Here is a 24,465-nt window from a genome sequence, read left to right as displayed (position 1 = left end):
GCAAATCAAAAAGCTTGGAGGAATTTAACAGCTGGAAGACTTGCATCCCATCCTCCACCTCCACTGCTACTTTCATCTGCGGTGGAGGGAATTTCAATGGCGAGAGCCTACAGCCCTGGCTCATAATCAATCCTGTTATACCTCTCCTGATTCCCAGTGCTACTCTCGCAGATTCCCATGGAAAAAAAAAAGAAGTCTCGAAGCATATGCTATCCAGATTGTTAAGATGCATAGCAGAGTTTGTATTTCCGAGTGCATGTGCGTTTGCGTGCATGTCTGTGTGCGTGTTACAGTAGCTGTGTGTGTGTGCACATGAACCCTGGGCGTTGCAGAGTGTCCCTTTCTGTGCTGCATTTAGTATCCTGCTTCCATCAGTCGGTCGTAATACCTCCAGACATTCGATCCATCAGATTGATTCTGAAGGAGCAGAAATAACAAGGACTGCTGTTTGGGCTTTTGTTTGTGCAAACTGTGTGTACATGTGTGTGTGTTTGTGAGCGCATGCATGCATGTGCAACTTTGAATGTGCATGGAGCACACACCTGTGTTTCCGTGCAGATCTGAATGTGCCACGGTTACCTGTTTATGTGTGTGTATATACAACTTTGACCTGTTTTGTATAATGTGTGTGTGTGTGCCTTGAGATGCCATCAGTACACCCAGGGCAAAGTGCATCCTATGTTAAGAGACAGGAAGAGCAAGTAGAGAGCGTACAAGTGGCCTCCAGAGCTGACGATATTATGAATTATGGATGTGCTTTGTCTCAAGACACCACCCCCACAAGCAAAAACATGACTGCTGCCCGTAAAGCCAAGTTCAATAGGCAGAGAAGTCAGTGAAAACTAAAATAAACACTGCCAGTCTGCAGTCATATCAATTTGGATGGAGGTTACTTTGCCTGACTGGATCCCTCTCACTCATTGAATGGCTAACATGAGAGTGTGTGGGTGTGGCCCAAGGGCTTATACTGAAATTAACATGCAGACACCCACGCAGACACACTCGCACACATTCACAAACATGCACCCATGCACACACACGCCCAGACACACACACACACACACACACACACACACACATACACACACAGTGGCTTCCCTGCTCAAATATGAACTGCTGTCTCTAGTTGAATATAAAAGGCATTTTTCCCCCTCATCTTCCCTTACAGTGAAGTCACACGTGAAATCCCGCATGTGAAGTCAAACCACATGTGTTTTTCAGACAGATGTTGGTTTTCAGAACTTTTGAGATTTGATTACTTCTTTTTATTTGGCAGGTTTTTACTTCAGTGTGACAGTTTGGAGAAGTGGAACAAGATTAAAGCCCTGCTACTGGCCCAGAGAGAAAAGTGATATTCGTTACAAGATATAATATTAAAGCATTAGACATACTGATAATTTGCTCTTCTTAGAACCAGTAGTGGAGATTGTTTAGTTTAGTTTGTCCTGAGAGTCTCACAAAATTTGACTTTGATATATGTTGTGCCCAAGTGGAAATTTTTGCTGGATTGTGGCGCCAGATTAAAGGTCAGCACAATATTAATGATGTGCTGACTATAAATACTGTTAGCAGATTTAATGGAAATCTGGCTGTTTCTTTCAAGATCACTTCCCAATTTCTGGTCAAGGTGGTGCACCCAGTGGTGGTGCTTGAGGAAAGGTCACGGGGTCAACAAAAATCGGTTGAAATTGTCCTCACGGGATCAATAAAATCCATAAAGCATCCCATGAGAATCTGGCCAGAAGCTGTGAGAAAACCTTGTACAAGATTATTTTCTACACTTCAACCTTGCAAAACATATCTTTGTAATATTTGTTTCATTTTTTGAAATATAAAAAAATGTCACAGGTGGCATCAGAGTAGGGGGCGTCACTTGTTTACACAACATGTGTGCAAAAAACACAGGGTTTAAATTCACTTTTGGGTTTCCCATTTGACTCTTGTAAGGGGTATATCTCCCCTCACGTACCCTTACTTATTAAATTAAATGACATCATGTGCGTATATCTATCTGTATGTACAATATAAAACAAGACTGATTACAGAATGTACAGTACATTGTCCCATGGCATGGGATTGCTTTCTCACCATGGATAATCCGCTCTGCTTGGTGCTCTCTATAGGCTGCATCTGTTATTACTAGGGCAAGTTTTGTGAAGTTGTATCTCTCAGTATTTTGCTACCGTTGACCCTCAAAGCTGGATGTGAACAGAGACTTAACCACTGGTGTGCTGAAGATAAGGACGAAGAAAGAAAGAGGGATTGCAAAGGCACACTAGATAGGCTACTTGCCCCCCTTTTTTTCAGATACTTTCAATCAAACTGCACTGGGTCTGTCTGAGAATACAACAAAAGGGGAATTGGCTGATAGCACGGCTCGACCAATAACCAAGCAGGTCCTGGTGATTCAACGAGACAGCAATCGAGTGCCACTCCATTGTTAAGGATCCAGGGAGAGTACTGACAATGATACCATACACACCCTATACAATTGAAGTCTCCAGAATCATACTCCCCGCTCCCTTCATTCAGACATAGTAATTGTGAAATTGAACGTCAAGGTCAATGCTTTGTGCCTCAGCTCCAATGTTGATTCAGTATCTTATCGGGAGTTGGAATGAACGGGATCCACCGTCTTTGTACATCACACATTCATGGTGAAAGAATTTGGTTTCAGTTCAGAAATGTAGCAGGTAAACAAAAGAGTAAAAAAAGCAAGAATAATAACCCATCCTAAGGATTGGTGGCACTTCTTAATACGGATGAATGGACATATAGCTGTCTGTCACCCTTTACAACCTGTTCAGAGAGAAGAAACACAGGAGAACTGAAACAAAAGAAAAGAAAAACAAGTCCAGCTGGTCTAATAGATGCTTATCCCCTATATTTAAAGTAGTGACTCGCTACAGGCCTAATACATACTATTTAATTATTCAGGAAAGATATTCAGTACCAGAAAAGGATGTCTGTGGATGTAGACAGGATGTGGGAGGGGGGGTGTTTGCTCCATTGATTTGACTCGGCTGTCAATGCTACATCCTTGTACCTGAAGTTTCCCCTGCTGATTGGTAAAGCAGATGAGCTGTTTGTGAGCCAGCTGAGTCAGTCTCTGGGCCGCTGTAGTTTCTCATGGCTTCGTTATGAGAGCACGAAAAGACCGAGAGCACTGAGGCAGATGATGCACACGCCCGCACACTGTGTCTGTCCACATGGATGGGCACAATCGGCCCAGCCCATGGGAGGCAAAGGGGTTTGTGGTTTCAGAGCAGGTGCTGGAGGCAGCGAGTCGGAGGTGCAGGGTGACATGAATCAGAGAATCACCCTGCGCCCCCTCCCACCCACCCCCCTCCCAGAGGAAAAAAAAATCAGTAGCTGTCTTGCACTCTCGCACTTTTCTTCCTCCTCGTTTTTTCGCCCTGCTTGTATCCATCTTGTATTTGTCCACAACCAAAGCACAACAGCTGTATGACTCCATTGGTATCTGGCTCAGAGTTTGGATCTACTATATCATCCAGCCTTTACTGTCTCCCTTTTTCCGCTCTTATTCTCCACTGCATGCCTAACCCTTTGATTTGATAAATAAATAAAAGCTTTTCGCTGCACACGGCGCTTCCCTGTGCTTCCAAAGCCAAAAGATGGAACTCAGAAAACAAGTTCTGCCTTCAGCCATGAGACACGGACAGCGTTGCATCTCGGGTCTTGTTTTTTCTTTTGTTTTGTTGTTTTATGTAATTCAGTAGGGGGCAAGCATGTCTTATTTTCCCTTTTTAAGTATGCATTCATTAAAAGTACTTTTGGACTTATAGTATTGATTCTTTTAATTACATCCTTTTAACTAGTTGCATTTCTTTGTTTATGGAAGAGTCTTAGTCTTTGGGAGGGGGCTCGGGGGCTTGGGCTGGGATGGGAGTCTCACATGGCTGCAGGAAGTGGCTGGCTTTCAGTCCTACACAGTCTGAAAGGCCTTGGTCTGGGCGGGGACCATGAGGGTTGGGGGTGTGGGCCCAGACATGTTCCTGGAGTTGAATTTGGGAGTGGTAGGGGGCTCGGGGGTCTTGGGCACCACTGAAGTGTAGGATGGAGGGGACTGGGGGAAGCCTGGAGGCTGTCCATTTTCCTTGAGAGCTGTTACAGCAGGTGGGCGGGGGCGGTGACCACGCTGGGCGCTGTTGTGCACCATGGACTGGGTGGAGGAGGCGCCGGAGCGGGAGCTGCCAGAGCGGGATGAGGACAGGGAGTTGGGTTTCACTAGCTTGGCCTTGGGAGCCTCTGCATCCTCCCTGTGGTCAGAAACACACACAGACACACAAACAATGACAAAGGTCTATTTATCTTATATCAACTCTACTTCTGAAATGAGAGAAGAGAAACACACACAGACACCACACTATTCTAAGACCCTATTCACATGGGACTGGTATTATGTGAGGACCTCATGTAATTCATGAGATCCCCCCCAAGCCCCTTAGTTTTGTGAAGCACATTTGCATGGAATAATGAAATCTGCTGAAATCACTGGTTCCCTAGATACAACTGTTGAAGGAACAAGAAAAAAAGTTTTTGCTGAAAACACAATGAAAACTTTCCTTTATAATTCCACTTTCATGACAGAGGGAGACTAAAAAAATGTACAAGATAGCAGAGAAGAATAGAAACCACGTGGCAAAACCACTTAAAAACATTAATCACCAAAACTAAGGTAATTTATACAGTGATTGTTATTTGGATGAAACTGCAGAGGATCCTTGCAGTTATAATGAATCACTGTCACCAGGTCACCAGGGTGTGTGGGTTGCAGGGCTAAGTCAGCACGTAATATTATCCCACTGATATAAGACTTATATTCTCTACAGAAAGCTGGAAATAGAAACCTCTCATCTGTGCACCGTTGGCTACACGGTACCTTCCCAGACACACCAGAGATGGTTCTATAACTCTTGGAAGATTTATTTTTTTTTGTTTTTGAACAGCAGTGAGGTTGGTTCTAAATCCATATACCTGAGAGATGTGCGTCACCAACACTGCTGGGGTCTGGTTCAGCACATTAGTGGAAAAGCTCAAATTCTTAACATGGTATAAAAACAGAAAACACCTCATCACATCTACATTATTTACTTGAAGATGTCCCTCATCCATTTTGCATTATGCACTGTTACATCAGTAAATATGCACCCACACCTACTCCGGTCTGTCACAAAAAGCGTTGTTGCTTTTACAAGTGTCATTAGCAGTCCTCGGGGTCCGCCGCTGCACGCAGGCTTTAGAGTGAGGAATAAACACTAGTAGCATCCCTCAGCTCTGATGCAACACACACACATACACAGGGAGTGTGTGAGAAGAAGGCTCTTAAAAGATAATCGATGAACACTTGACCTTGTAGTTGTTTTTATTTTTAGACACACACATAGGCAGGCAGGCAGGTGGACAGCAAACACATCCAAGCATACAGGGGCTGTTGCTGTGTCAGTTAGCATTTCGCTTGCACACTGTAGCTGTGGTGCTCCAGGTGCACCACCCCCGGCCCCAGGTGGCCGAAGTGGGCTGTAATTGCGTTGTTGCAAGATATCTTTATTCTGTTTCAATAAACTCAAAATAACTCTGTCTCCCTCACCTGAGGTGTGTACCTTGTTTTGTTTTTTTTGCATGAGGTGTTGCATTAGCTAATTCATGGTTGTTGTAAATGTTCAGGTTGTGAGGTGATCAGAAAAATCTAACAGGCTTTAAGCATGATTAAGCCAGACAGGTGCTTTCTGTAAAGCCACCCACACATGATCAGCTGCGAAACTGCTCTGCGCCGGCTGTACCATTGTTCTCCTATGCAAAGAGTGTTGGCGCCTGACTAGGCGAAAGTGCTACCCTTGGTGTGGTGCACAGCTGCACTTCAATTATTTCAACTTTGACTGCTGATGGAAGAAAAACTCATCCTCTTTCCCAAACTCTAGACTATAACACACCATAAACAAGATATCACAATCTCGACATAAACGTCTTTGATATTCAACTCTCACAAAATGGTCTGTGAGTGCAACTGTTGCTGTTCCTAGATGATGTATACCTGTGCTGCGCTTTGCATCTTCAAGAGTCTACACTATGTTCTCTGACCTACGTTGAAGTGAGTGAGGAGCACATTTCCTGTCATGTGAAGGCAGCTTGAGGCCGCAACAGGTTTGATCTCATTTAAAAAGTGGCAATTAAAGCAAAACTAAAAGAGCAACAGCCCCGCAGAGATACAGGAACACATGGAGAAAGAAACGCGGTACTATCTGCACTCGTAATCCCATACATTCACACGATTCTAGCCTTTTGGTTTGCATTTTAACTTGTATAATAGAACAAAATATCAGAAAAGTAAACCAGTCATAGAAGAAAAAGAGGATTATTAAACCTGATCTCGTTTGGAGTCTCCTCCTCCTCATACTTCTTCTTCTCTTTCTTCCGGAAGACGAGCCAGATGATTAATATGACAATGAGGACGCCGAGGGATATCCCCACCACCGCACCTGCTACCATACCTACATCTCTCACATCTGTGAATGGAGAAGAGGAAGTGATAAGTGATGACAGACAGAGTCACTCACGAGCACATATTATTCATCATTCACAAATACTTCTGGTCCATGCTCATTTACTGGAAATACCTCCACACTCCATACGTCTGTGCCACAGTGCCCAAATTCAATTTAACACCAGGGCTATCAAACTGTTTCTGCTGAGCTACTTATATGTGTCATTTTCTCCACACATGACCCCAACCATCCTGGGTCTCTCAGGAAATGCATTTGTGTGACAGTGAAACATAACTGTGGGAGCATAGGTGGTGACCAGTAGCCACCAGTATAAGTTTAGTGCAGTCCCTACAGGATTGAAGCGCTGGGGGGAGTGAGGGCGTGGGGAGGTAGATGGAAAGGCAGAGGGGGGGGAAATATATTTCCAGCTGCAGTTTGAAACAATAACCATCAATCAGTGTGGCAGTTTGGTGTGAGGTGAACGCTGCGAGGTCGACTCTCCCTCCCCTCCCAAAACTCACGCTGCATTGTGACCTCAATGGTGCAGTTTTCCTCTCCCACATCATTGCTTGCTGTGCACCTGTAGACCCCTGTGCTGTCCATGGTGAGATTCCTCAGGGTCACGAGCTCTGGGTTCTTGAGATCTGGGGGATTGAAATAAATATTTGTGTTCAAGTGTTTGCTGTACATTGTTTTGCATCATGACCTTTCTTTAAGCCCTGCCCCTGTGCGATGGTTCGACAAGCTGTCAGAGTAATCATGGAGCCCACACTGTAACTAACTGCACTCCCTGAAGAAATATTATCATATTTTTGGAAAAATGAACCAGTGATTCCAGAGAGAAGCAGACAGAGGGGTCTCCAGTCTGTGTTTGAAGGATATATCCAGGATGTCAAACTGACTCAGCAGCAACAACAGGTTAAAAAGACAAAGATAGTTAGAAGCTAAAGCCCAACTATAGGCTACAGATCACAGTGTAAAAGTGAACCACCACATCACTGCTGATTGCCACACAAGACAATGAATATAAAGGGAAACTTTGCTGATATTGAACCAGCTGTGTGGCATCGCAGTGTGTGCAGATGAACGGTGATTGGCTTTGCCCCTGTGCTGCAGCCAGCACCTGGTCCTCTGGCGCCAGATGAGCAGGTACCTCTGGGGGAAGTCAGACAACGCTCATCTGTGCACAATGCGATGACACAGAGCTGGTTGAATATCAGCAACGTTTCCCTGCTTCCCTTCACTGGTTCCTGTACAGCAGGTTCGGTCTTTGTTTCACTGTTGTAATCATAAAAAAGCAAAAGCAGCATGTGTATACATTCAGTAGGCTATATCTTCAGTAGCTAGCTAGCTAACCCTACACTTTTCAGGGTTTGATTTTGGTTTTGGAACAGGGAAGAAACGTTTTCCAAGCTCTCCAGGTAACGAGTATCATTAATACACGACGTGCCCCAGACACCACATTTAGCTCCAAATCCACAAAACCAGCCTGAAAATGAAGTAAATCTGAGACAATTGCATTAGAGTCAATGGAGCACAGCTGTGTTGTCATCAGATCCTGGTCTAAGCCGGCCAAATGCTACATTATGATTGGCCATTCTGCGATGGGTCAATTGCATTTGCAGGATTTGAGAAACAACTGAAATGTCTTTTATACCTGAAGAGAGAGAGACAGAGAGAGAAAGAGAGAGACATTGATGGAGTGTTTATTTAACAGCGAGGTCCATCCCACTGAGAAGGACTTGAAGAGAGTAGCAGGAGCATGTCTGAGAGAGCGATGGAGCCCCACAGCCCCATGGGATATTCAGTCATCCCCACCAATGACAACCATGTGATATTACCTTTCACCAGACCCATAAATAATGGCTGCTGACGCTGTGTGTTATCGTCCAATGAAAACTAATTAGACTGAACAGGTGTTGTTTGGTGGAGGTCATTAATTTGAGGGTTTTCGTCTGGGCACGTGCCATCACGGATGCCAGTTAAACACTGGAGGGAAAACTGAGACAGAAAGGTTGGCACCCCGGGGGTGTTTATGCCGGTTTGGAGAATACACAGTAGGCAGAATTGCCCTACCATTAGGTTTTCTGCTATAAACTGTCTCTGTTACTATTTAGAGGCGGATATGCCTGGTTATGATCCAAGAGGAATGCCAGAATCCACACCATGTGAATGAAGTGTGCCTCAGGGCTACTACACAGCCAATGTTTTTTTTGCTACAGAATGTAGTGGGAGCTGCCAGACCAGTTCTGTGTGTTACATTTGATTTTCTACACTTTACACACAATCCAAGAAAACACTCTGTTCACACTGACTTCATGCATGCAGGTATAATTCACTTGAGCCAGGCTGACATTTCAATGCCACAGACATCTTCATCAGATGACAGCATCAGCCTGCATCCTTGTGTTTATATAACTCATCCCAACAGAGTACAACTAGAAATCACAGGGCTGTGTTCTGTTTGATTTTCTGGGCAAAAAAAAACCACAGGTAGTATGCATAATGTGGTCTTTAGCTGTACATGGTGGTGCTGGCCCTGGTGTGAAGATGAGAGAGGCATGCAGAATCAGTGGCCTAATTGGGAAAATCTGAGTCCATCTAAGTGGCCTTTAGTAAAGCATTGTAACTGTTAATGAATCTGAGAGAGCCACCAGGAGAATGCAGTTTTACTGGGCAGATTTAGGTGTCAGTGTTTCCAAATGTATGAATGTGAAGTTGGGAGGAGGCGAAGGAAAGGCGGCGCACTCAGCAAAACACTTCCTTGGATAAATGCAGCCTATAAAAATCACTAATATGAAAATGAATCTTCATAGCATTTATGTGCAGAGGGCTTGAATGATGAATCAGCATGTCAGCGTAGTGCCAATTATTTTCCTTACCTATCAGTGCCAGGTTTGGCAATTTGCCCAGACTCTTGCCTTTGTCCAGCACTCGCTCCCACTTGTAGTTGATGGGGTCAGAGCCATCGCTGGACTTGCAGCTAAGCTTGACATCACTGCCCTCTAGGAGTTTGCCATCCATCCAACACCTCGGCTTGGAAGGTTTGACTGTGAGAAGACATGGGAATAAGAGACATTTTCATACAACTGTGCAACAAACAATGAAACTTTTGTTTTTTATCTCTTTCTCTTCAACCATTTAGGGTCTCCAACAGGGAGTCTGTGACCCCTAGCAGGACTTCAGGGTTATTTTCACACATTCACAAACTGGTGGCCGAGGCTATGGTACAAACTGCTACTCTGTTAAACACACATAAACAATCTCATGCTGGTGGCACAGCCATCACAAGCAATCTGGGGTTCAGTATCTTGTCCAACAATTCCTCGGCCTGCAGACTGAAGGAGCCAGGGATCGAACCACCAATCCTTCGATCTGAGCCACAGCCACCCCTCAAGTGTAGAGATTGTCTTGTGAGCCACAGTGGATTGTTTGGTGACTTTTTGAGTGAGAGACTATGACATACCATCCACCTCAGAGACCACTGGTTAAAGTGCGGAGGGTGAGGCTAATGCACCAAGCCACGCTACTGCAACTTGCTGACTTAGCATCTACAGCACAAACGAGAGAAGACTTGAAAATATTAAGAGAAGTACCTCAAGTGCAACTCGGTTTCATACAATATATATAGTAGGGCAGTGGTTCCCAACTGGGTGGTGCAAAAGTGGGTCGCGGGGCCATTCTGAATGGACCACAAGTGACTCGCAAACAAGCCAAATTTGTAAAAAACACACTTTACTTTTAAGTACAGTGAATTTCCGGTACAGAGATTTTATCGTGAAGTGCCGTTTCCTGCTGTGCAGTGAGTGATTAACGGACAGCTACTTGACAGAGACAGCAAACTAGCTCAAAGACATGGCCAAATGTGGACCTTGAACTAATGACTAAGGAGAAATCTGGGCTCTGTGGCTGGACTAGTTGGGAGCCACTGTAGTAGGGGACTCCTGCTCTGTTTTTCTTTGAGCTAAGAGGTACCTGGCCTGGATAACACTGAAGACCCCTGATGAACTGCAGATGATGCCTTCACCTATTGTCATATAACACCAGAGCAAAGTAGTAGAACAATCAAACAAAGGTATGGACAGTAAGTATAACACGTAACATGCATAGTTTGAAATAAAGGTAAAATAAAATAACAGAAATATTCATCAAAATGTACTTGTTAATTATTTAATCAGTGGATATGAAGCCATCTTTTAATTAGCCAAAGATACAAGACCAAAGACGGACCCATAGCAACATCACATGAAGCTTGTGTCGTTTTTCCACTGAGAATGAATGAGAGCCTTATAGACACTGAGACTGAGTCTGTGAGACTGTGGCCTGGGAATATGGCCACATCTCTTAATTTTGAACTATTATTGCTATTATAAACTAAAGCTTAAAATCTTAAACAAATACTCCACTACTTCATGAAATTCATCTTTTGTCTATTATTGATGGATGGATTAGTGAAGATATGATTCTGTTAGTGTCTTAAATGAGCTGAATTATACTTTGCAATGGATTTTCTCTTTAAATAGAAATTTTACTGAAGCACGAGTTATTCCACGACATAAAGCCAAGTGAAACCATCCAACACCAGTGTGTAACACCTCAGAATAAAACGCCACATAAAATGAAGAGCAAAGGCATTAAAGTGGATGATAAGAATGGCTTGTTAAATTGCACAAAGTTAAAATGTTTAATATACATTATAAACTTCTATTTATCCACCACTGGTGTAATTTACATTTCCTAACGAGGGTCACAGTCATTTGTCCGAGCTGGTGACACAAACAGAAAAAAAAAGATCCCATAGGGAATGGATCAATGTGACCCCAAAGCTGGTTGTGGACGCTTGTGGTAATATGTTCTCCACAGGTCAAAGTCAGAGTAGCTGGAGGCACAGTACAGTATAGCTGCTGCCTGCTGAGCCCTGTACAGCTGCTCTGCAACGCTATAAAGGCAGGAAAATAGCACACTGTTCTCTCACTCTCCCAAGTGATGTATTTTTAGATCAGTGCTGGGCTAAATATACACATCTATTTTGTGTTTTTGTTAGGCTGTCATATTAGCGATGTCGACTTTTGTGCATTTGGCTGTTGCTGCTTGTCAGCATAGTTGCTGTATGTGTAACTCTGTAATGCTGAAATAAGAGTTGGTGGTAGCCGGCACATAAAGGAAGATAGATTATGTGCCTTAGTGCGTCCAACCCTCCATTACTCCATCCAGTCCTCATCCGTGTGAGCATCTAGCAGCTCGGTCAGGGTCAGTTAGGCCTAAATGCAGCAGTAGCAGTTTGAGCCACACAAATACAAACACACCTATATCTGGCCACAAACAAAAATACAAACACTAAGTCAAAAATCTGCACTTGCAAATCCACACTCTCTGCTACAAGAAGCAGTGCAGGCATCCAGGCGTTACCGTGCAAGCTTGCACATAAACACAAACACAACCACTGGAGGCACGCATAAACCCTGGCACGCACACAAATGCATACACTCACACACCGTCTCATGCCAAGCCAGCTACCAGCTCGGCTGCCAAGCTATTATCTTAGCGTGGGGAGCGAGAGAAAAATGCAAATGTTCGTCTCTCTCAAAATCGAAAGTGTCACCGCAAAGCTGAGGGCAATTTGTAAAAATCGAGGCACTAACTCACTGAAATGTCTTTATGGAAGAGAGAGGAGAGTGAGAGCGAGAGGATTAACAGACTGTTCCATTAGAAAACCAATAACCGCGGGTTGAACTAATCTCCCATGATGTTTTAATAAATCGCCTGCTTTTCTGACATTGAGAACGCTCTTGCTCCTCCCGCTGGACTTTGCGGCTGGCTTTTGTGGTACAGCCGCTCCCCCTTTTTGCTGTCTGTCCTTCAGAGTTGTTTAGCTATTTGAGATATGCAGGCAGAGACACGTATTACCACTGAGCTAGCTGTAAAGCTAAGCCATTTAGAACCATCTGCATATTGGGCAAATGAGGAAAACAAAAAGAAGGGGATAAATATACAATGACGCCTTTGCTCTGGCTTATGAGGCCAAAACTGGCTTTTCTATAGTTTCAAGAGCTAAGACATGACTTGTACTTTTCCTAAGTAGCTTATCAGTTGTTAGATTGATGACAGGTGACTTTTTTCAATGTCATTTTCACCGACTAAATTTCATTACAGAATGTACCTCGAACCAAGAGCGGGGTCTGCTTTCTCATTGATCTCATAGAGGACACAAATATGAAGTATTTAACTTGATGCATGTCCTTGTATCTCAGACCCTAATCAATCACTCTCCTCAAGACCCAGTCGCATGTTCCTGGTCTCACCTCATCAACAAAGCAATCCGAACGAACCCAAACAGCACGAGCAAAATCAAATCTCGCTGTCTGAAACAAATTGAATCACGAGGACGGTCAGCATGACGGAGGAAATGTGCCAGGCTAATGATCTAGTGATTAGGTCTGTGTGTGTGTATACGTGTGTGAGAGTATGTATGTACAAATGGGATTGGCTCTCTTCATAACCCGTGTGTCTGTTACAATGTGTCTGACAACACTCACCCAGCACAATGAGGTTGACCTGGCTCCAGTGGTACTTCCCCCCAGTCTTGACTTTACAGTAGTATTCCCCGGAGTCGGTCAGCAGCAGGTCACTGATCAGCAGGGAGGCGTCTCCACCCAGGTACTCGCCAGCGAAGGACAGACGGCTGGCCTCGCTGCCCGTCGCCTCATTGGTGTACACCTGTCCCCCAAAGAAGGTAATGATCTAGATATTGAAGAGAAGAAAAACAGATTTATTTTAACACTGAGTATTCTCACTAAATCCTGATTTACCAAACTCTCTTGTGTGACACGCTCCTAATGTCTCCGTCTGCTTGACTGAGAGCGATAAAATCACAGTCGTCCCACTGCCACTTAACGCAGCATCTTCTTCCTTTTAGACAAATTTTTCAAATTCCTCTTGGACCTGATATAAACTAACATTTTAATTGTTGGTGATGTCAGTATTCATCTAAATAACACGCTCTCACATCACTTACCGGCACATTTGGGTAACTTACTGTGGTTTCTACATCCCAGCAGTAATACCCTCGAAATATTTGACTGGTAGTCTGCCATTAACATTTAAAATTACATCACTCTAATGATGGTGTGCGTACATCTCCAACATATCGACACTCAGTGGGTGAACAGTGCTGAGAAAAACAGAATACCAGCACTCATGGGTAACATTGTTAACAATCACTTTTTAATTAACACTCGGGAAATAATATTTTTTTACAAATGAACGCATTTGCTGGAATGCAAGTATCCTGCCAGTGTTCATTTAGCTGATTATCTGTGAGCGCTGTTATCTCCTTGTGCTCTTTCCACGAGTGGAGCTGTGAAATTGACCAAATAAAAATCTATTCTGGTGCTGAGATAAAAGATTGAAATGCCCACAGTGGTGCTGATGTGATGTTAGCAGTCTGGTGAAAATAAAATGCTAGAGAGCTAAACAAATGTCTCACACCAGACATAGTCCAAAGTACATAGTGACCTAAACTATGTATTCAGAGAACAAGTGGGTTATGTAGCAGGAAATCTAACAAACAGAACAGATCTCAGTGAAAATGACAAAATCAGAACGTGTGTTTTGACAGATTTTCATCAGATTTGGATCTTATATAGTGCCACAATATTGCCATTTTTAAAGCATATAAACTGCAGCATTACAAAAGGAAAAACAAACAAATAAAAACACATACCTATGTATACATACGCACAAGTACACACATATACAGATACCAACATACATATAGAACCTTTAAAGGCAGCTGCAGAAGATAAATGTGACTTACTTTACGCGGAGTTATCGATAAAGTGGGGGTTTAGAGTCTAGCTTTTATATATTCCAGAAATGGATTCCAGATTTTTGTACATTTATTACAAGAGCCATTTAATGTGATTCTTAGTTTCTCAAGTTTGAGAAGTTGCATCACTTCCCTCAACCACTGAGTCCAGCTCGGTGGATGGGAGAGGGATTGACCTCTTAATAAAGTGACACATTATGTTATTTTGAGTTTTGATCCTGATTGAAAATTTTTTATTTTTCTTTTCTGCTATGCCAAAAAAAGTTGTCAAAGAATCTGGGTATATTTTTATTTTAAGAATATCTGATAGTGTTGTGAGGATCCTCGATATTGCCATTTTTAAGCACTTTACAGTTTTCTGAACAGTGAGGTTACACAAACCAGTAGAGGCATTAATTAGTTTAATTAGTTCAGCCACTCTCCCTGCAAATTATTTCAGTCTCCACCAAATGAACAAAAGTTATTATTTTGTTTTATAATGAGATACTGTTTTGCAGCTTTACAGCATTTACTGCAACAACCCTTTAGTTTATTTAATTTGATATGTTAGATCACAGTAGCATTAGAATTGTATATATATGCACAAGAATGTGTTAGTACCACAACTAAATAACTCTTGCCATACCTCTTGAGTGCATTAAGCTATTGTCAGCGTAGAGTGCTTACCCCATCAAAAATGAGCGTGTATACATAAGTATGTTGGAAAGCTGGGCAGTGTCATGATGACACAGGTGCCTCCGGATCTCTTACAGGGTGTCTACAGATACTGACACATTAGTATGACACTCTTTCCAAGTAAACACAATGAAGCTCAGCATAAGTTCAATCAGGAAGACTTTCTCCGTGCTCATCCTTTCACATTTCTCTCCATCTTACTCTCACTACTCCCTCTAATCAGCTGACTATGGGTGTTCGCTCCTCTAGTTATCCAATAACACTTTGCCACAATCTCTCAGCCAATCAGGATGCCACTGCAAAATTTTAAATCCGCTCTCTCTTCTGCTGCTGTCCACCATCATTTTAGGCAGAATCTTCGCACCCTCCTCCACCCTGTTCACCCCCAGCCATCGTATCCAGAGTCCAGGACAAGCTCTCAAAGACTCATTCCTCTACTCGTCCAGATCATCGGGACTTGTCCATCTTCACCACCTCTGCCACCTCTAGGGAGGTTCACATGTTTATAAATAAATATTCTTTTACCATAAAAATGAGTCTCTCCTGACTGAACTGATGTCAGTTTAAAATGAACAGTAAGGAAAAATGACAACAGCTGGTTGAGTTTAAGTTTAACGTGTTTAATGTAAAAAGAAAACAAAATCTCATTGCTGTCATAAATGAAATTTATTATTAGAATTATTCAGTCTGTCCAATGATTGTAAACAGTCATTGGGTCTGACAGGCTGGAGAAATTTTTGCGAAATTGTGACCAAAAATATTTAGACCCATCACATCTAAATTTAAGATGTTTTAAGAGTTATTAAGGCCCTATATTAAGAAACCTTAATTTGAGGATGTGTAGACACCCTGTCTTAACTTAATACTCATGATAAGTAGCTACTGAGTGTTGCAGTCAGTGTTGTATTGAAGTCAGCAGCACTGCATTAGTCATTTTAATAAATATATTAAACACACCTGGTGATAGTGATAACATGAACAAAGGGGATGTTCTCTGATGTACATTAATACAATAAATCGAAGTGTTTTTGTGGGTGAATAGCAGGACTGTTAATATGTGTGCATCTTATACATATAGGGTACATGAAAACATACATATGTGTGTATGTATGTATATTTGAATTCATATGCATATATATAATCATGTTGGTAAGTCTTTTCCATGTTATTTTGCTTTCTGCATGATTTGCTTTTTACAGAACATTTGTATTTGTCTTTCACAAAATCACAAAATAATTTAAAAAAAATAATTAAAATATAAAACACAAAAGAAACAAAGATCAGGTGAAGTATATCTTTATCATAACATTAAAAGTAGGCTGGCACAGAAAAAGATGTTTGTGTTAGCGACTGAAACAATCTCCTCTTCATTTCTCCTTTTATTTTTAGCACAAGGTTCACTGATGTTTGCAAAGACTGGGTCTTCAAAGAAAAATCTGATGGTTTGAAACGTCACCGTAGACATCTAACATCTGTAAACCTGAACTGGAGAGCTTTCATTTTCTCCTCTCTGCCTGTTTATGTCTTTGTATGGCTTATTTCTATATCCTCTCCATGTTCTCTGTGCCTCTCTCTCTCTCTCTCTATCCACATACACAAACACAAACAAACACAGCTGTCACAGTGGCCTATTACTCAGGGCAAGTGAGAGCCTGCAGATGGGGACTGCTAAATGCCGGTGCCACAGCGCATCAGAGCCCAAGAAACAGGGGCACCTGCTGTGATCACAGGTGACGACTGGCCATTTACACGCACACGCAAAACATGCACTGACCTACACACACAACGTAGTGTCCAAGCAATGTAGAGTCGAAACACGGTATGAATGCAAACAGACATACATTACGGCGCCACAGCTACAGGCGCAGAGCGACACGGCCCTGGCACCTAAACAAAGTGGGACATATTTTAAAAAGCTGCCGCCTATGGGCACACTTCTGCTGCCTTCATGAACTCTGGACATTTATTACTCACATACACATGAGTGTAGCCTACGCCACAAGTGTATGTGTATTTATGCTTCTGGTTATGTCTGGGTGTACTCTGAACACATGCTTATGACACCGACAGAGGGAGAGATAGTGGAAGTGCCGGTGAGTGTGATGAATTTAAAAAGAATTTAGTAAAATGGCCACGGGCTGTTAGCATAGTTTGCAATTAAAATGAGGTGGTTTGTTTATTCAGTAAAAAATTGAAAATACTGTATGCAGACATGGAGTGCCTCTACCTTCCCTGGCTTTTCTGAACGGATAACGAGTCATTAGATGAAACACTCGGAGGAGTTATTTTTACTTACTACAGTAAAAATGTTTTGTTGACTTAAAGGGCTATTTTAAGATGTACAATAAAAACAGTTAATATTAAGAGTAGCAGAACCTGAGCTCTGCCTGTGCTGTATGTGTAAGGAACAAAAAAACATGATTCCCATTTATATGCCTTGTTTTTATATCATATAAAACACTTTGTTAAGATGCAATAAAAATGACAGCTATCCACCTGGGGTCCGTTTCACAAAGCAGGTTCAACAAACTCTGAGTCTAATTCTGAACTCTGAGTTTATCTACTCTGAGATAGGAAACTCTGAGTTTCCAGTTCCAGAACAGCTGATTTGAAATCAGTTTAATCAACTCGGAGTAGTTTCACCTGGAGTTAAGCGCGTGCACCATAACTATAAAAAGCCAGCATCAATGGAGCCCCGATTCGACGAGTCACCATGGCAACGGGGACGGGGAGGGCTGCATTTTTCACCCCACTAGAATTAGAAATCTTAATGCGCTCATACGGCGAGTTTGAACACGTTTTCAAAAAGAAGTGCAACACCGCTGCAGCTGCAAAAGAGAGGGAGACAGCGTGGGAGAATGCATAAGTTTAAATGTAGTCCTTTGCAGTCACAATAATATTACAGGGGAAAACTGCTTGAATGGTAGCCTATTAATTTATTTCATTTAGGTGCAATCCCGCGGGGGAGAAACACACTTGGCAGCAGTTTAGGATGAAATATAAAAACATTGTTCAAACAGGTAAGACCTCAGCATAATCTCATGGGGGTACCTCATTTTGATCATGTTTTACATTGTGAAGTAAATATTAAGTACCTGTTTGACTGTGCAGTTGTTTTATCCCCAACATAATGCTGTTTTCACACACATAAATGTCTTTTCATCTATATCAGTTCTGTTAAATAGGCTAATTAAGCCTATTTAAACTGACACAGACTTCTACTCAGCCAACAGAAAGAAGGCAGATGTCCGTAAAACGAGCACACTTTTCTGACCGCCCTGCATATAGTTGCCTTACTCAAGTGCTCAGCATCTCCGACATTGTACAAAAAACTTCCATTTGCAAAGAAACACATCGCAACACACAATATCTGCTGGGATGTGAGAGCATGACCACGATTGGTAATGTTGCAAATGTAAGGACGGATTAGGTTGTGTAGATGATGGACTGTGACGTGAAAAGGTACAGCTCAAAAAGATAATTGTGTGGAAATGCTAAAACATCTATGCGCGGTCTGATAATCATCTCCCGATGAATATTTAATTCTCTGAGCAGTAATGCTGCACCTTCATCCACGGGATTGTTATCAAAAGGACATGCCATGTTAGTGAAAAAAGTCGCCACCTACTGTGCCTAATGGACTTCTAATATAGTGACTCTGATTTTTTTTAATGATTTTTTTTAAAATGACAGACGGCAGAACAGCTACGCCAAAACTCGCCTGCTGACTGAATGAATGAGGAAATCAAATGGAGTGTGTGGCTCTGAAAGAGGGCGGAGACAGAGAGAAACTCGAGGTTCATTGAGAAAAACCTGGTCCCGACCAGGTTAGGTTCATAGAGTCTGTTACTATGGTAACTGACCGACAGCTTAAGTTACCTCTCTCTCTGAAACAGGCTAGAGTTACCCCTTTTTCTCTGGTTTGAGTTACCTCCCTTTTTGAAAGGGAAAACTCAGAGTTTCCCTCATTTCAGGGTTAACAGACTCTGAGTTTTCACTAAACCTGCTTTGTGAAACAGACCCCTGCTCTTCGATCAAGGAGGGATTGTTAAAGATTACTATGACCAGATTACACACGAAATGGTATTGGTACCATTCAGACATTCATGGCATATAGGCTTTGTTGAAGAAGTACATCTATCAACGGTTAACCATTAATTGATTAACTGCTGAGTATAACCTACTTTTGACCAGTTATGCGTGTCGGCCTATAGATTCGTTTGCGTACACGCCACACTCCGCAAACAGCTTACGACAGACAAGCTGCCGCCTGTGTTAGACCAGCAGCGCCATGATGCATGCTTTGGGTTGATGACTACCACAAACCAGCATATCTGACCAACCTGCCCATTACCCTCCCTATAGCCACAGTAAAAAACAAAGCCTCTGATTGAAACACACTTCTGATTGGTTTGATAAAAGCATCACGGATGCCAATGGGGACAAAGAAAACAATGGATGTGTTCCAAATCGCACTTTTTCTTTTTACTTTTAGTAGGTACTGCAGCTGCCCTTGAAAGTATGTACTGTTGCATGCAGTATACACCAGTGCCGGCTGCTGGTCTTTCAAACAGGGGAAGCTCACTTTAAGTCTACATCATAAAATTTGGTTTTAAATCGTTTTCCCTGAAGATAAACAAACACCATTCACCAACTTCGCCAGAGACAGAGATCAACCCTTGGAGCTCTGCTGCTGTTACTTTGCAATGTATGTAGTTTAACTTCAAAGTTCTTACTGCACAGATTGTAGATTCTAACATATTATATTTACGACAGTGAAATTACATCTGCAGTTCTCTGTCATTGTTATTCCCATGGTTATGTCTTTTTGTTGTTTGTGATATTTATGATTATTTTGTTTACCTTAACAATCAATAATCCTATTCTTACTAATAGACTGGTCATCAGTTACTTGACTGTGCTGTCATCCCTCATTGGGACTTCTGACAATCAGCTGTCAAACAGCTGTCATCTGTTTGCGGCTCAGTCGATGTGATGTCTCGTCTGCTGCGCAGAGGATTGTGGGTCAGAATAGCCAGAATAGCATGCTGGCTTGCATACTGCAAAATCGGACCAAATGTAGTAGAACATCCTGATATTTTGGCATACTGCATTTGACATACTATGTATTGGGACATACTAAATCTTTTTCTGTAAGTACTGGAAGGCACAGCATATCTCAGCCACCCATCACTCTCCCAATAGCCACAGACATACACAGTCCAAAACAAAGCCTCTGATTGGTCGAAAATCTGATTGGTTTGACAAAAGCATCATGGATGCCTAGTTGGGACTACTAACAAAACAGTACCTGTTTTCAACACAGAAAAATGGATAAACAAGCACAGAAGACATTCAATGTCAGACACTGCAGTTCAAAGCTGGATTCCAGTGCTTCTAAAAGGCATACGATTGCACCAGAGCCCAGAGCTAATGACAGCCTTAGCTTCTGGGCTAAAAAAGTAAGTCTATCTTGCATATAGCATTCCAGAGATATTTAACGTTAGTAACATTATGTCATGTACGACAGAGATGACCCCAGATTTAACTTCCATATTGCCCAGTCTGTTTGATTTTTCTCATCAGTCCTGTTGAGAATGTGGTGGTGAGACAGACACGTGCACACAGCTCTGCTTTGGAGATATAGTGCTCAGTGCATTTTCAGAAAACGTTACATTAGACATCACATTCATTTTTCACTTGCCTGATCAGACAACTGCATGAGGCATTACATGTGCCTGAACACAGAGTTTACTTGCCCAGGGCAAGCGTTAATGTCAAGCCCTGGCACCCCTTGTGATTCACGTCATTTTGCATTTTTTTCATTAAGAAATTAACCAGTTAGTTACCGGTTAATGGGTGTAGGGCTGTTAAACGCCACATTAAATGAAACAAACATTCCTATTTAAAACTGTGATCCATAACATGTTTGATATATGTAAGCAAATGAAATACAGAAGAATACACATTTTGCATCCACTCTCCACTCTACTGTTAATTAATATTAATCACCTCAGCTGGCTGCAATTGTAGTGTTAATAAACGACAATAAAATAAATAAAAAAATGGAGCGCTGGAAGGGCAACACTTTTTGTTTCTCTACACTCTCTTGCATTGAAAATCATCAGCATACAGTAAAATCTGGTATCACAATGCTGCTGGTGTGTCTTCCGAGACAGGATGATAATTTGTGGAAAGTTGAGAATTTCAGCTTTAGGCATCTTCCTTTCATTGTTTTACATGTTTTGGAAAAAGGCATCTCTCCAGGTCAGTACCACCGCTGTCGCTATGCTAAAACCCAGCATGTACCGTGTCTATAGTTTCATGTCAGTACAGTGAAAACCAGACAGAACAGTCTTTTACTATTCATCTGGAAGATTGTAAGTGAACTTTGGTGAGATGTCTCGAGCCCCTCTGTGTCCTTAACACATGTAGCCTGTACATTTGCTAACAGAGGCTAAATGTTGACAAGATGCTCTTTCCCTCTCAACATGGCCCTCCAGCAGAACAAAAGAATGATTTATTCATTCAGCTACAGGCGCAGTCTCTTTCCTAATCAAATTTTCAGACGTTTGATTTTAATTAATGGCGCCTTCAATGTTATCTTCCCGTTAAATATTCATCGCAACGTGGCAGGCCCCCTCTGAATCATCAAAGCGTAAGACACTTGTTTTCCCCTTTCTTTCTTTCATTCCGAGGCCCCTCTGTTTCCCCCTCTGCACACTCCTTTCCTTCTCTTTCTCACACTTCTCTGTGCTTATCAACACGTCAGTGCATGAACAAACGACTTCCAAAAAAGAAAGGAAATCTCTTTCTTCCAACAGAAAGCTGGTGAGACTTTATGCTCCGTCTGTCATCAGATACAACGTTCAATTTGGGTGAAGAAAGGAGATGATTCGAAACCAGTGAAACGATACCAAAAACGTCTTAAGAGGCTGTGAGACACTAAACCAAGTTAAGGCTATTTAAAGGCTTTCAGGCAGGTGATGCTTTATTTAGGACAGAATAGTTGTGCTGCTCTTTAAAGCTGGGAATATGTGTCTACAATCAGCTGCTATCTACTAATTTTGTGTTTTGTATATCAGCTCTAGCAAGCAAAGGAAACCCAAAGAAATGTCACAATCAGTGGAGCTTTTTTAGACATTACAAAACATGTAATAACATAAATCATTCAAGCTTTTTCCTGATGTAAAATAAACAATGTAAAAGACAGGGAGCACATAACAGATGCTTAATATGCTTATGTTTAATTTAATCTCATGATGTGACGCCTTGACAATCATTGGGTAAAAAGCAACTATATTAACTTGCAAAGAAAGCAGGAGCACTTTAGAGTGACAGATATGCAGCGTAGACTGTCTTTACTCCATGAGCTGACATTTTGGAAACAGTGTGCCTTCCTTGGAGCTTAAGGGAGTGTGTGTGCAGTCTCAAGTCAGTTCTGTCTTGCTGAAGAAATGTACAGCAAAATCTCTGGAGAACCAGGAGTCTCTGCTGAGGCTGTTTTTATGAGAAATATGACAGTTATGCTGCTTCGTCTGTTAGCTAATGTTAGCTTGAGTTAAAGACTGCTAATTGTTCAGACGACAGAAAATTCTGGAGCCACAATAGTCGGAATTATATCCCTCTGGACTGAAAGGCCAGTTGTCCGACAGCTTGGTATCCTGAAAGCAAACATGCTTTGATCCAAAGGCTGTTTCTCTGAAAATACACTAAACACTCTCCCAAACAGAAGCACATGGCTGAGTATTACGCAGAATGATGTCATCGAACCTTCCCACCCTACTCTGCCTCCAATTGGCCCGTATTCATTGCCTTTGTTGGTTGTGTTGGTTACATTTAGGCATGAGGAATGACACTGGTTAAGGTCAGGGTAAGAATATTAGGGTAGAGCCAATCAAACGGAGAGTAGGGCAGATCATGCTGTTGCTAAAGTAAGAAGGTCCGACGACATAATTCTGCATAGTATTAGCCACGTGCTTGGGAGAATGGTGAGATGGCCCTTTGGAGCATATTTGCTTTCAGGAAACCGAGCTGTTGGACAACCGGCCTTTTGGCCCAATGGGACATTTTTCGGACTATCGCAATGGTGTAGTGGAGGGTTCAACAGGTGTACATGTTTTACCAACTTCATTTTCAGGTCATTCACGGTGACCCCTCCCAACAATCAAAAAGACACTGAAATATATAGGACAGTATACCCACTTGCCCCTCGGTAGCCCATCCATTTACTTAATGGTACATCCACCACATCAAATATCTCTACACCACTAGAACATTGGAATTATAAACTAATGGAAACAATGGCATGGCACACTTGAGTTAGCAATTTCTGACTAGCTTACACTTGCTAGTTCCTTAGTTAGTTTTAGGTATGGTACTGAGCTAACAGCCACACACTAAATGGAAACTGATGAAAATATAATTAAGACTGTTTCTTTGTTAGACGTGTTAGAAACAGTGCAGTCACATTTGGTTAAAGAAAAAAAAGCTAATTGAAAATCTTGTCCAAGTTGCTCTCACGTTTGTGCCTTTGCTGTAGCAAAAGTTAAGAGTAAAGGGTCCAAGGTTACAACTACAAAATGAGCTGGGGAACATTCTGGGCATGATTGTTCCTTTGTGAAAAGCACTAAAACTTGAAGTGCCACAGTAACTTTGGGCATCGAGTTAATGTGCAACTATTATGGCTCCTGTTGGAAATCAATCAGCATGACTCAAATGGAGTTAAGATAGAAGATAGATAAAAAAGTGGATGTGTGAACGAGAGAAACGGGGCAGAGGGAAAGGAGGAGGAGGAGGAGGAGGAGGAGGAGGAGATATATGTCAGGTAGATAAAAAAATAAAGTGGTAGTAGACAGAGGTCTGTGTTTTAGCGCAAATGTTCCCATTGTCATTTTGAAGGTTCTATAGCAAAGGTCACAAAACCTGTAACCCCAGGATTCAAAGCTATCAAGAGTGTGTTTAAGATGTTCTCCTGTTTATGTTCTGCCTGTAGCATAAAAACAGTTTTGCTTTTTCCTTCTGAAGAGGACAGCCTTCAGGCTGTTCCTGCTGGTAATGACCAGTTTAGGAAGCACTGCACTTTTTAAGCTTTTCTCTGCAGTAGTGATACAAAAAATATACAAGAAGTTACGAAAGAACGACACAGTGACATATCCATTTCCAAGGGACTCCTTTAAATTAATGTGTTGACAAACCATATGACGACAGAGAATTAAAAGGAATCTTATCTCACCACTTTCTGTTTGGAGTTTGGTTTCTGCAGTAGCCACTCAATGTCGAGAGAGTTCGACGACGGGAACTGGTGGTGGCACGGTAAGGTGGCATTGTCCCCGACGACCTTCTTCATCTCCGTCTGGGCACCCACTGACAGCAGGCTGAACAGAACTGAGAAAGAGGAAGAGAGAGGTAGAGAGTTGGGGGAGGGGAGGGAAAGGGAGAGGTAGATGTCAAATG

The 24,465-nt window shown here is 42.2% G+C and overlaps 1 protein-coding gene across 1 annotated transcript in view; it reads right to left on the bottom strand.

The window, feature by feature from the left end:
* Positions 1-3,600: 3,600 nt before the first annotated feature.
* The window catches only part of clmpb (CXADR like membrane protein b), a 74,329-nt gene continuing 53,464 nt past the window's right edge, over positions 3,601-24,465 (bottom strand). Inside the window, exons 2-7 of the mRNA XM_049575613.1 lie at positions 24,245-24,396; positions 13,043-13,247; positions 9,389-9,556; positions 7,028-7,150; positions 6,386-6,527; positions 3,601-4,280 (exon numbers count right to left, since the gene is read on the bottom strand). Coding sequence (XP_049431570.1) covers positions 3,947-4,280; positions 6,386-6,527; positions 7,028-7,150; positions 9,389-9,556; positions 13,043-13,247; positions 24,245-24,396 — 1,124 coding nt within the window. The 3' untranslated portion in view covers positions 3,601-3,946. The remainder of the gene's footprint in view (positions 4,281-6,385; positions 6,528-7,027; positions 7,151-9,388; positions 9,557-13,042; positions 13,248-24,244; positions 24,397-24,465) is intronic.

Source organism: Epinephelus fuscoguttatus, linkage group LG5, assembly GCF_011397635.1.
Source record: "Epinephelus fuscoguttatus linkage group LG5, E.fuscoguttatus.final_Chr_v1".
NCBI classification, from domain to species: Eukaryota; Metazoa; Chordata; class Actinopteri; order Perciformes; family Serranidae; genus Epinephelus; species Epinephelus fuscoguttatus.
Note: the sequence above shows the minus strand (reverse complement) of the source record. Positions and strands in the feature narration are given on the sequence as shown.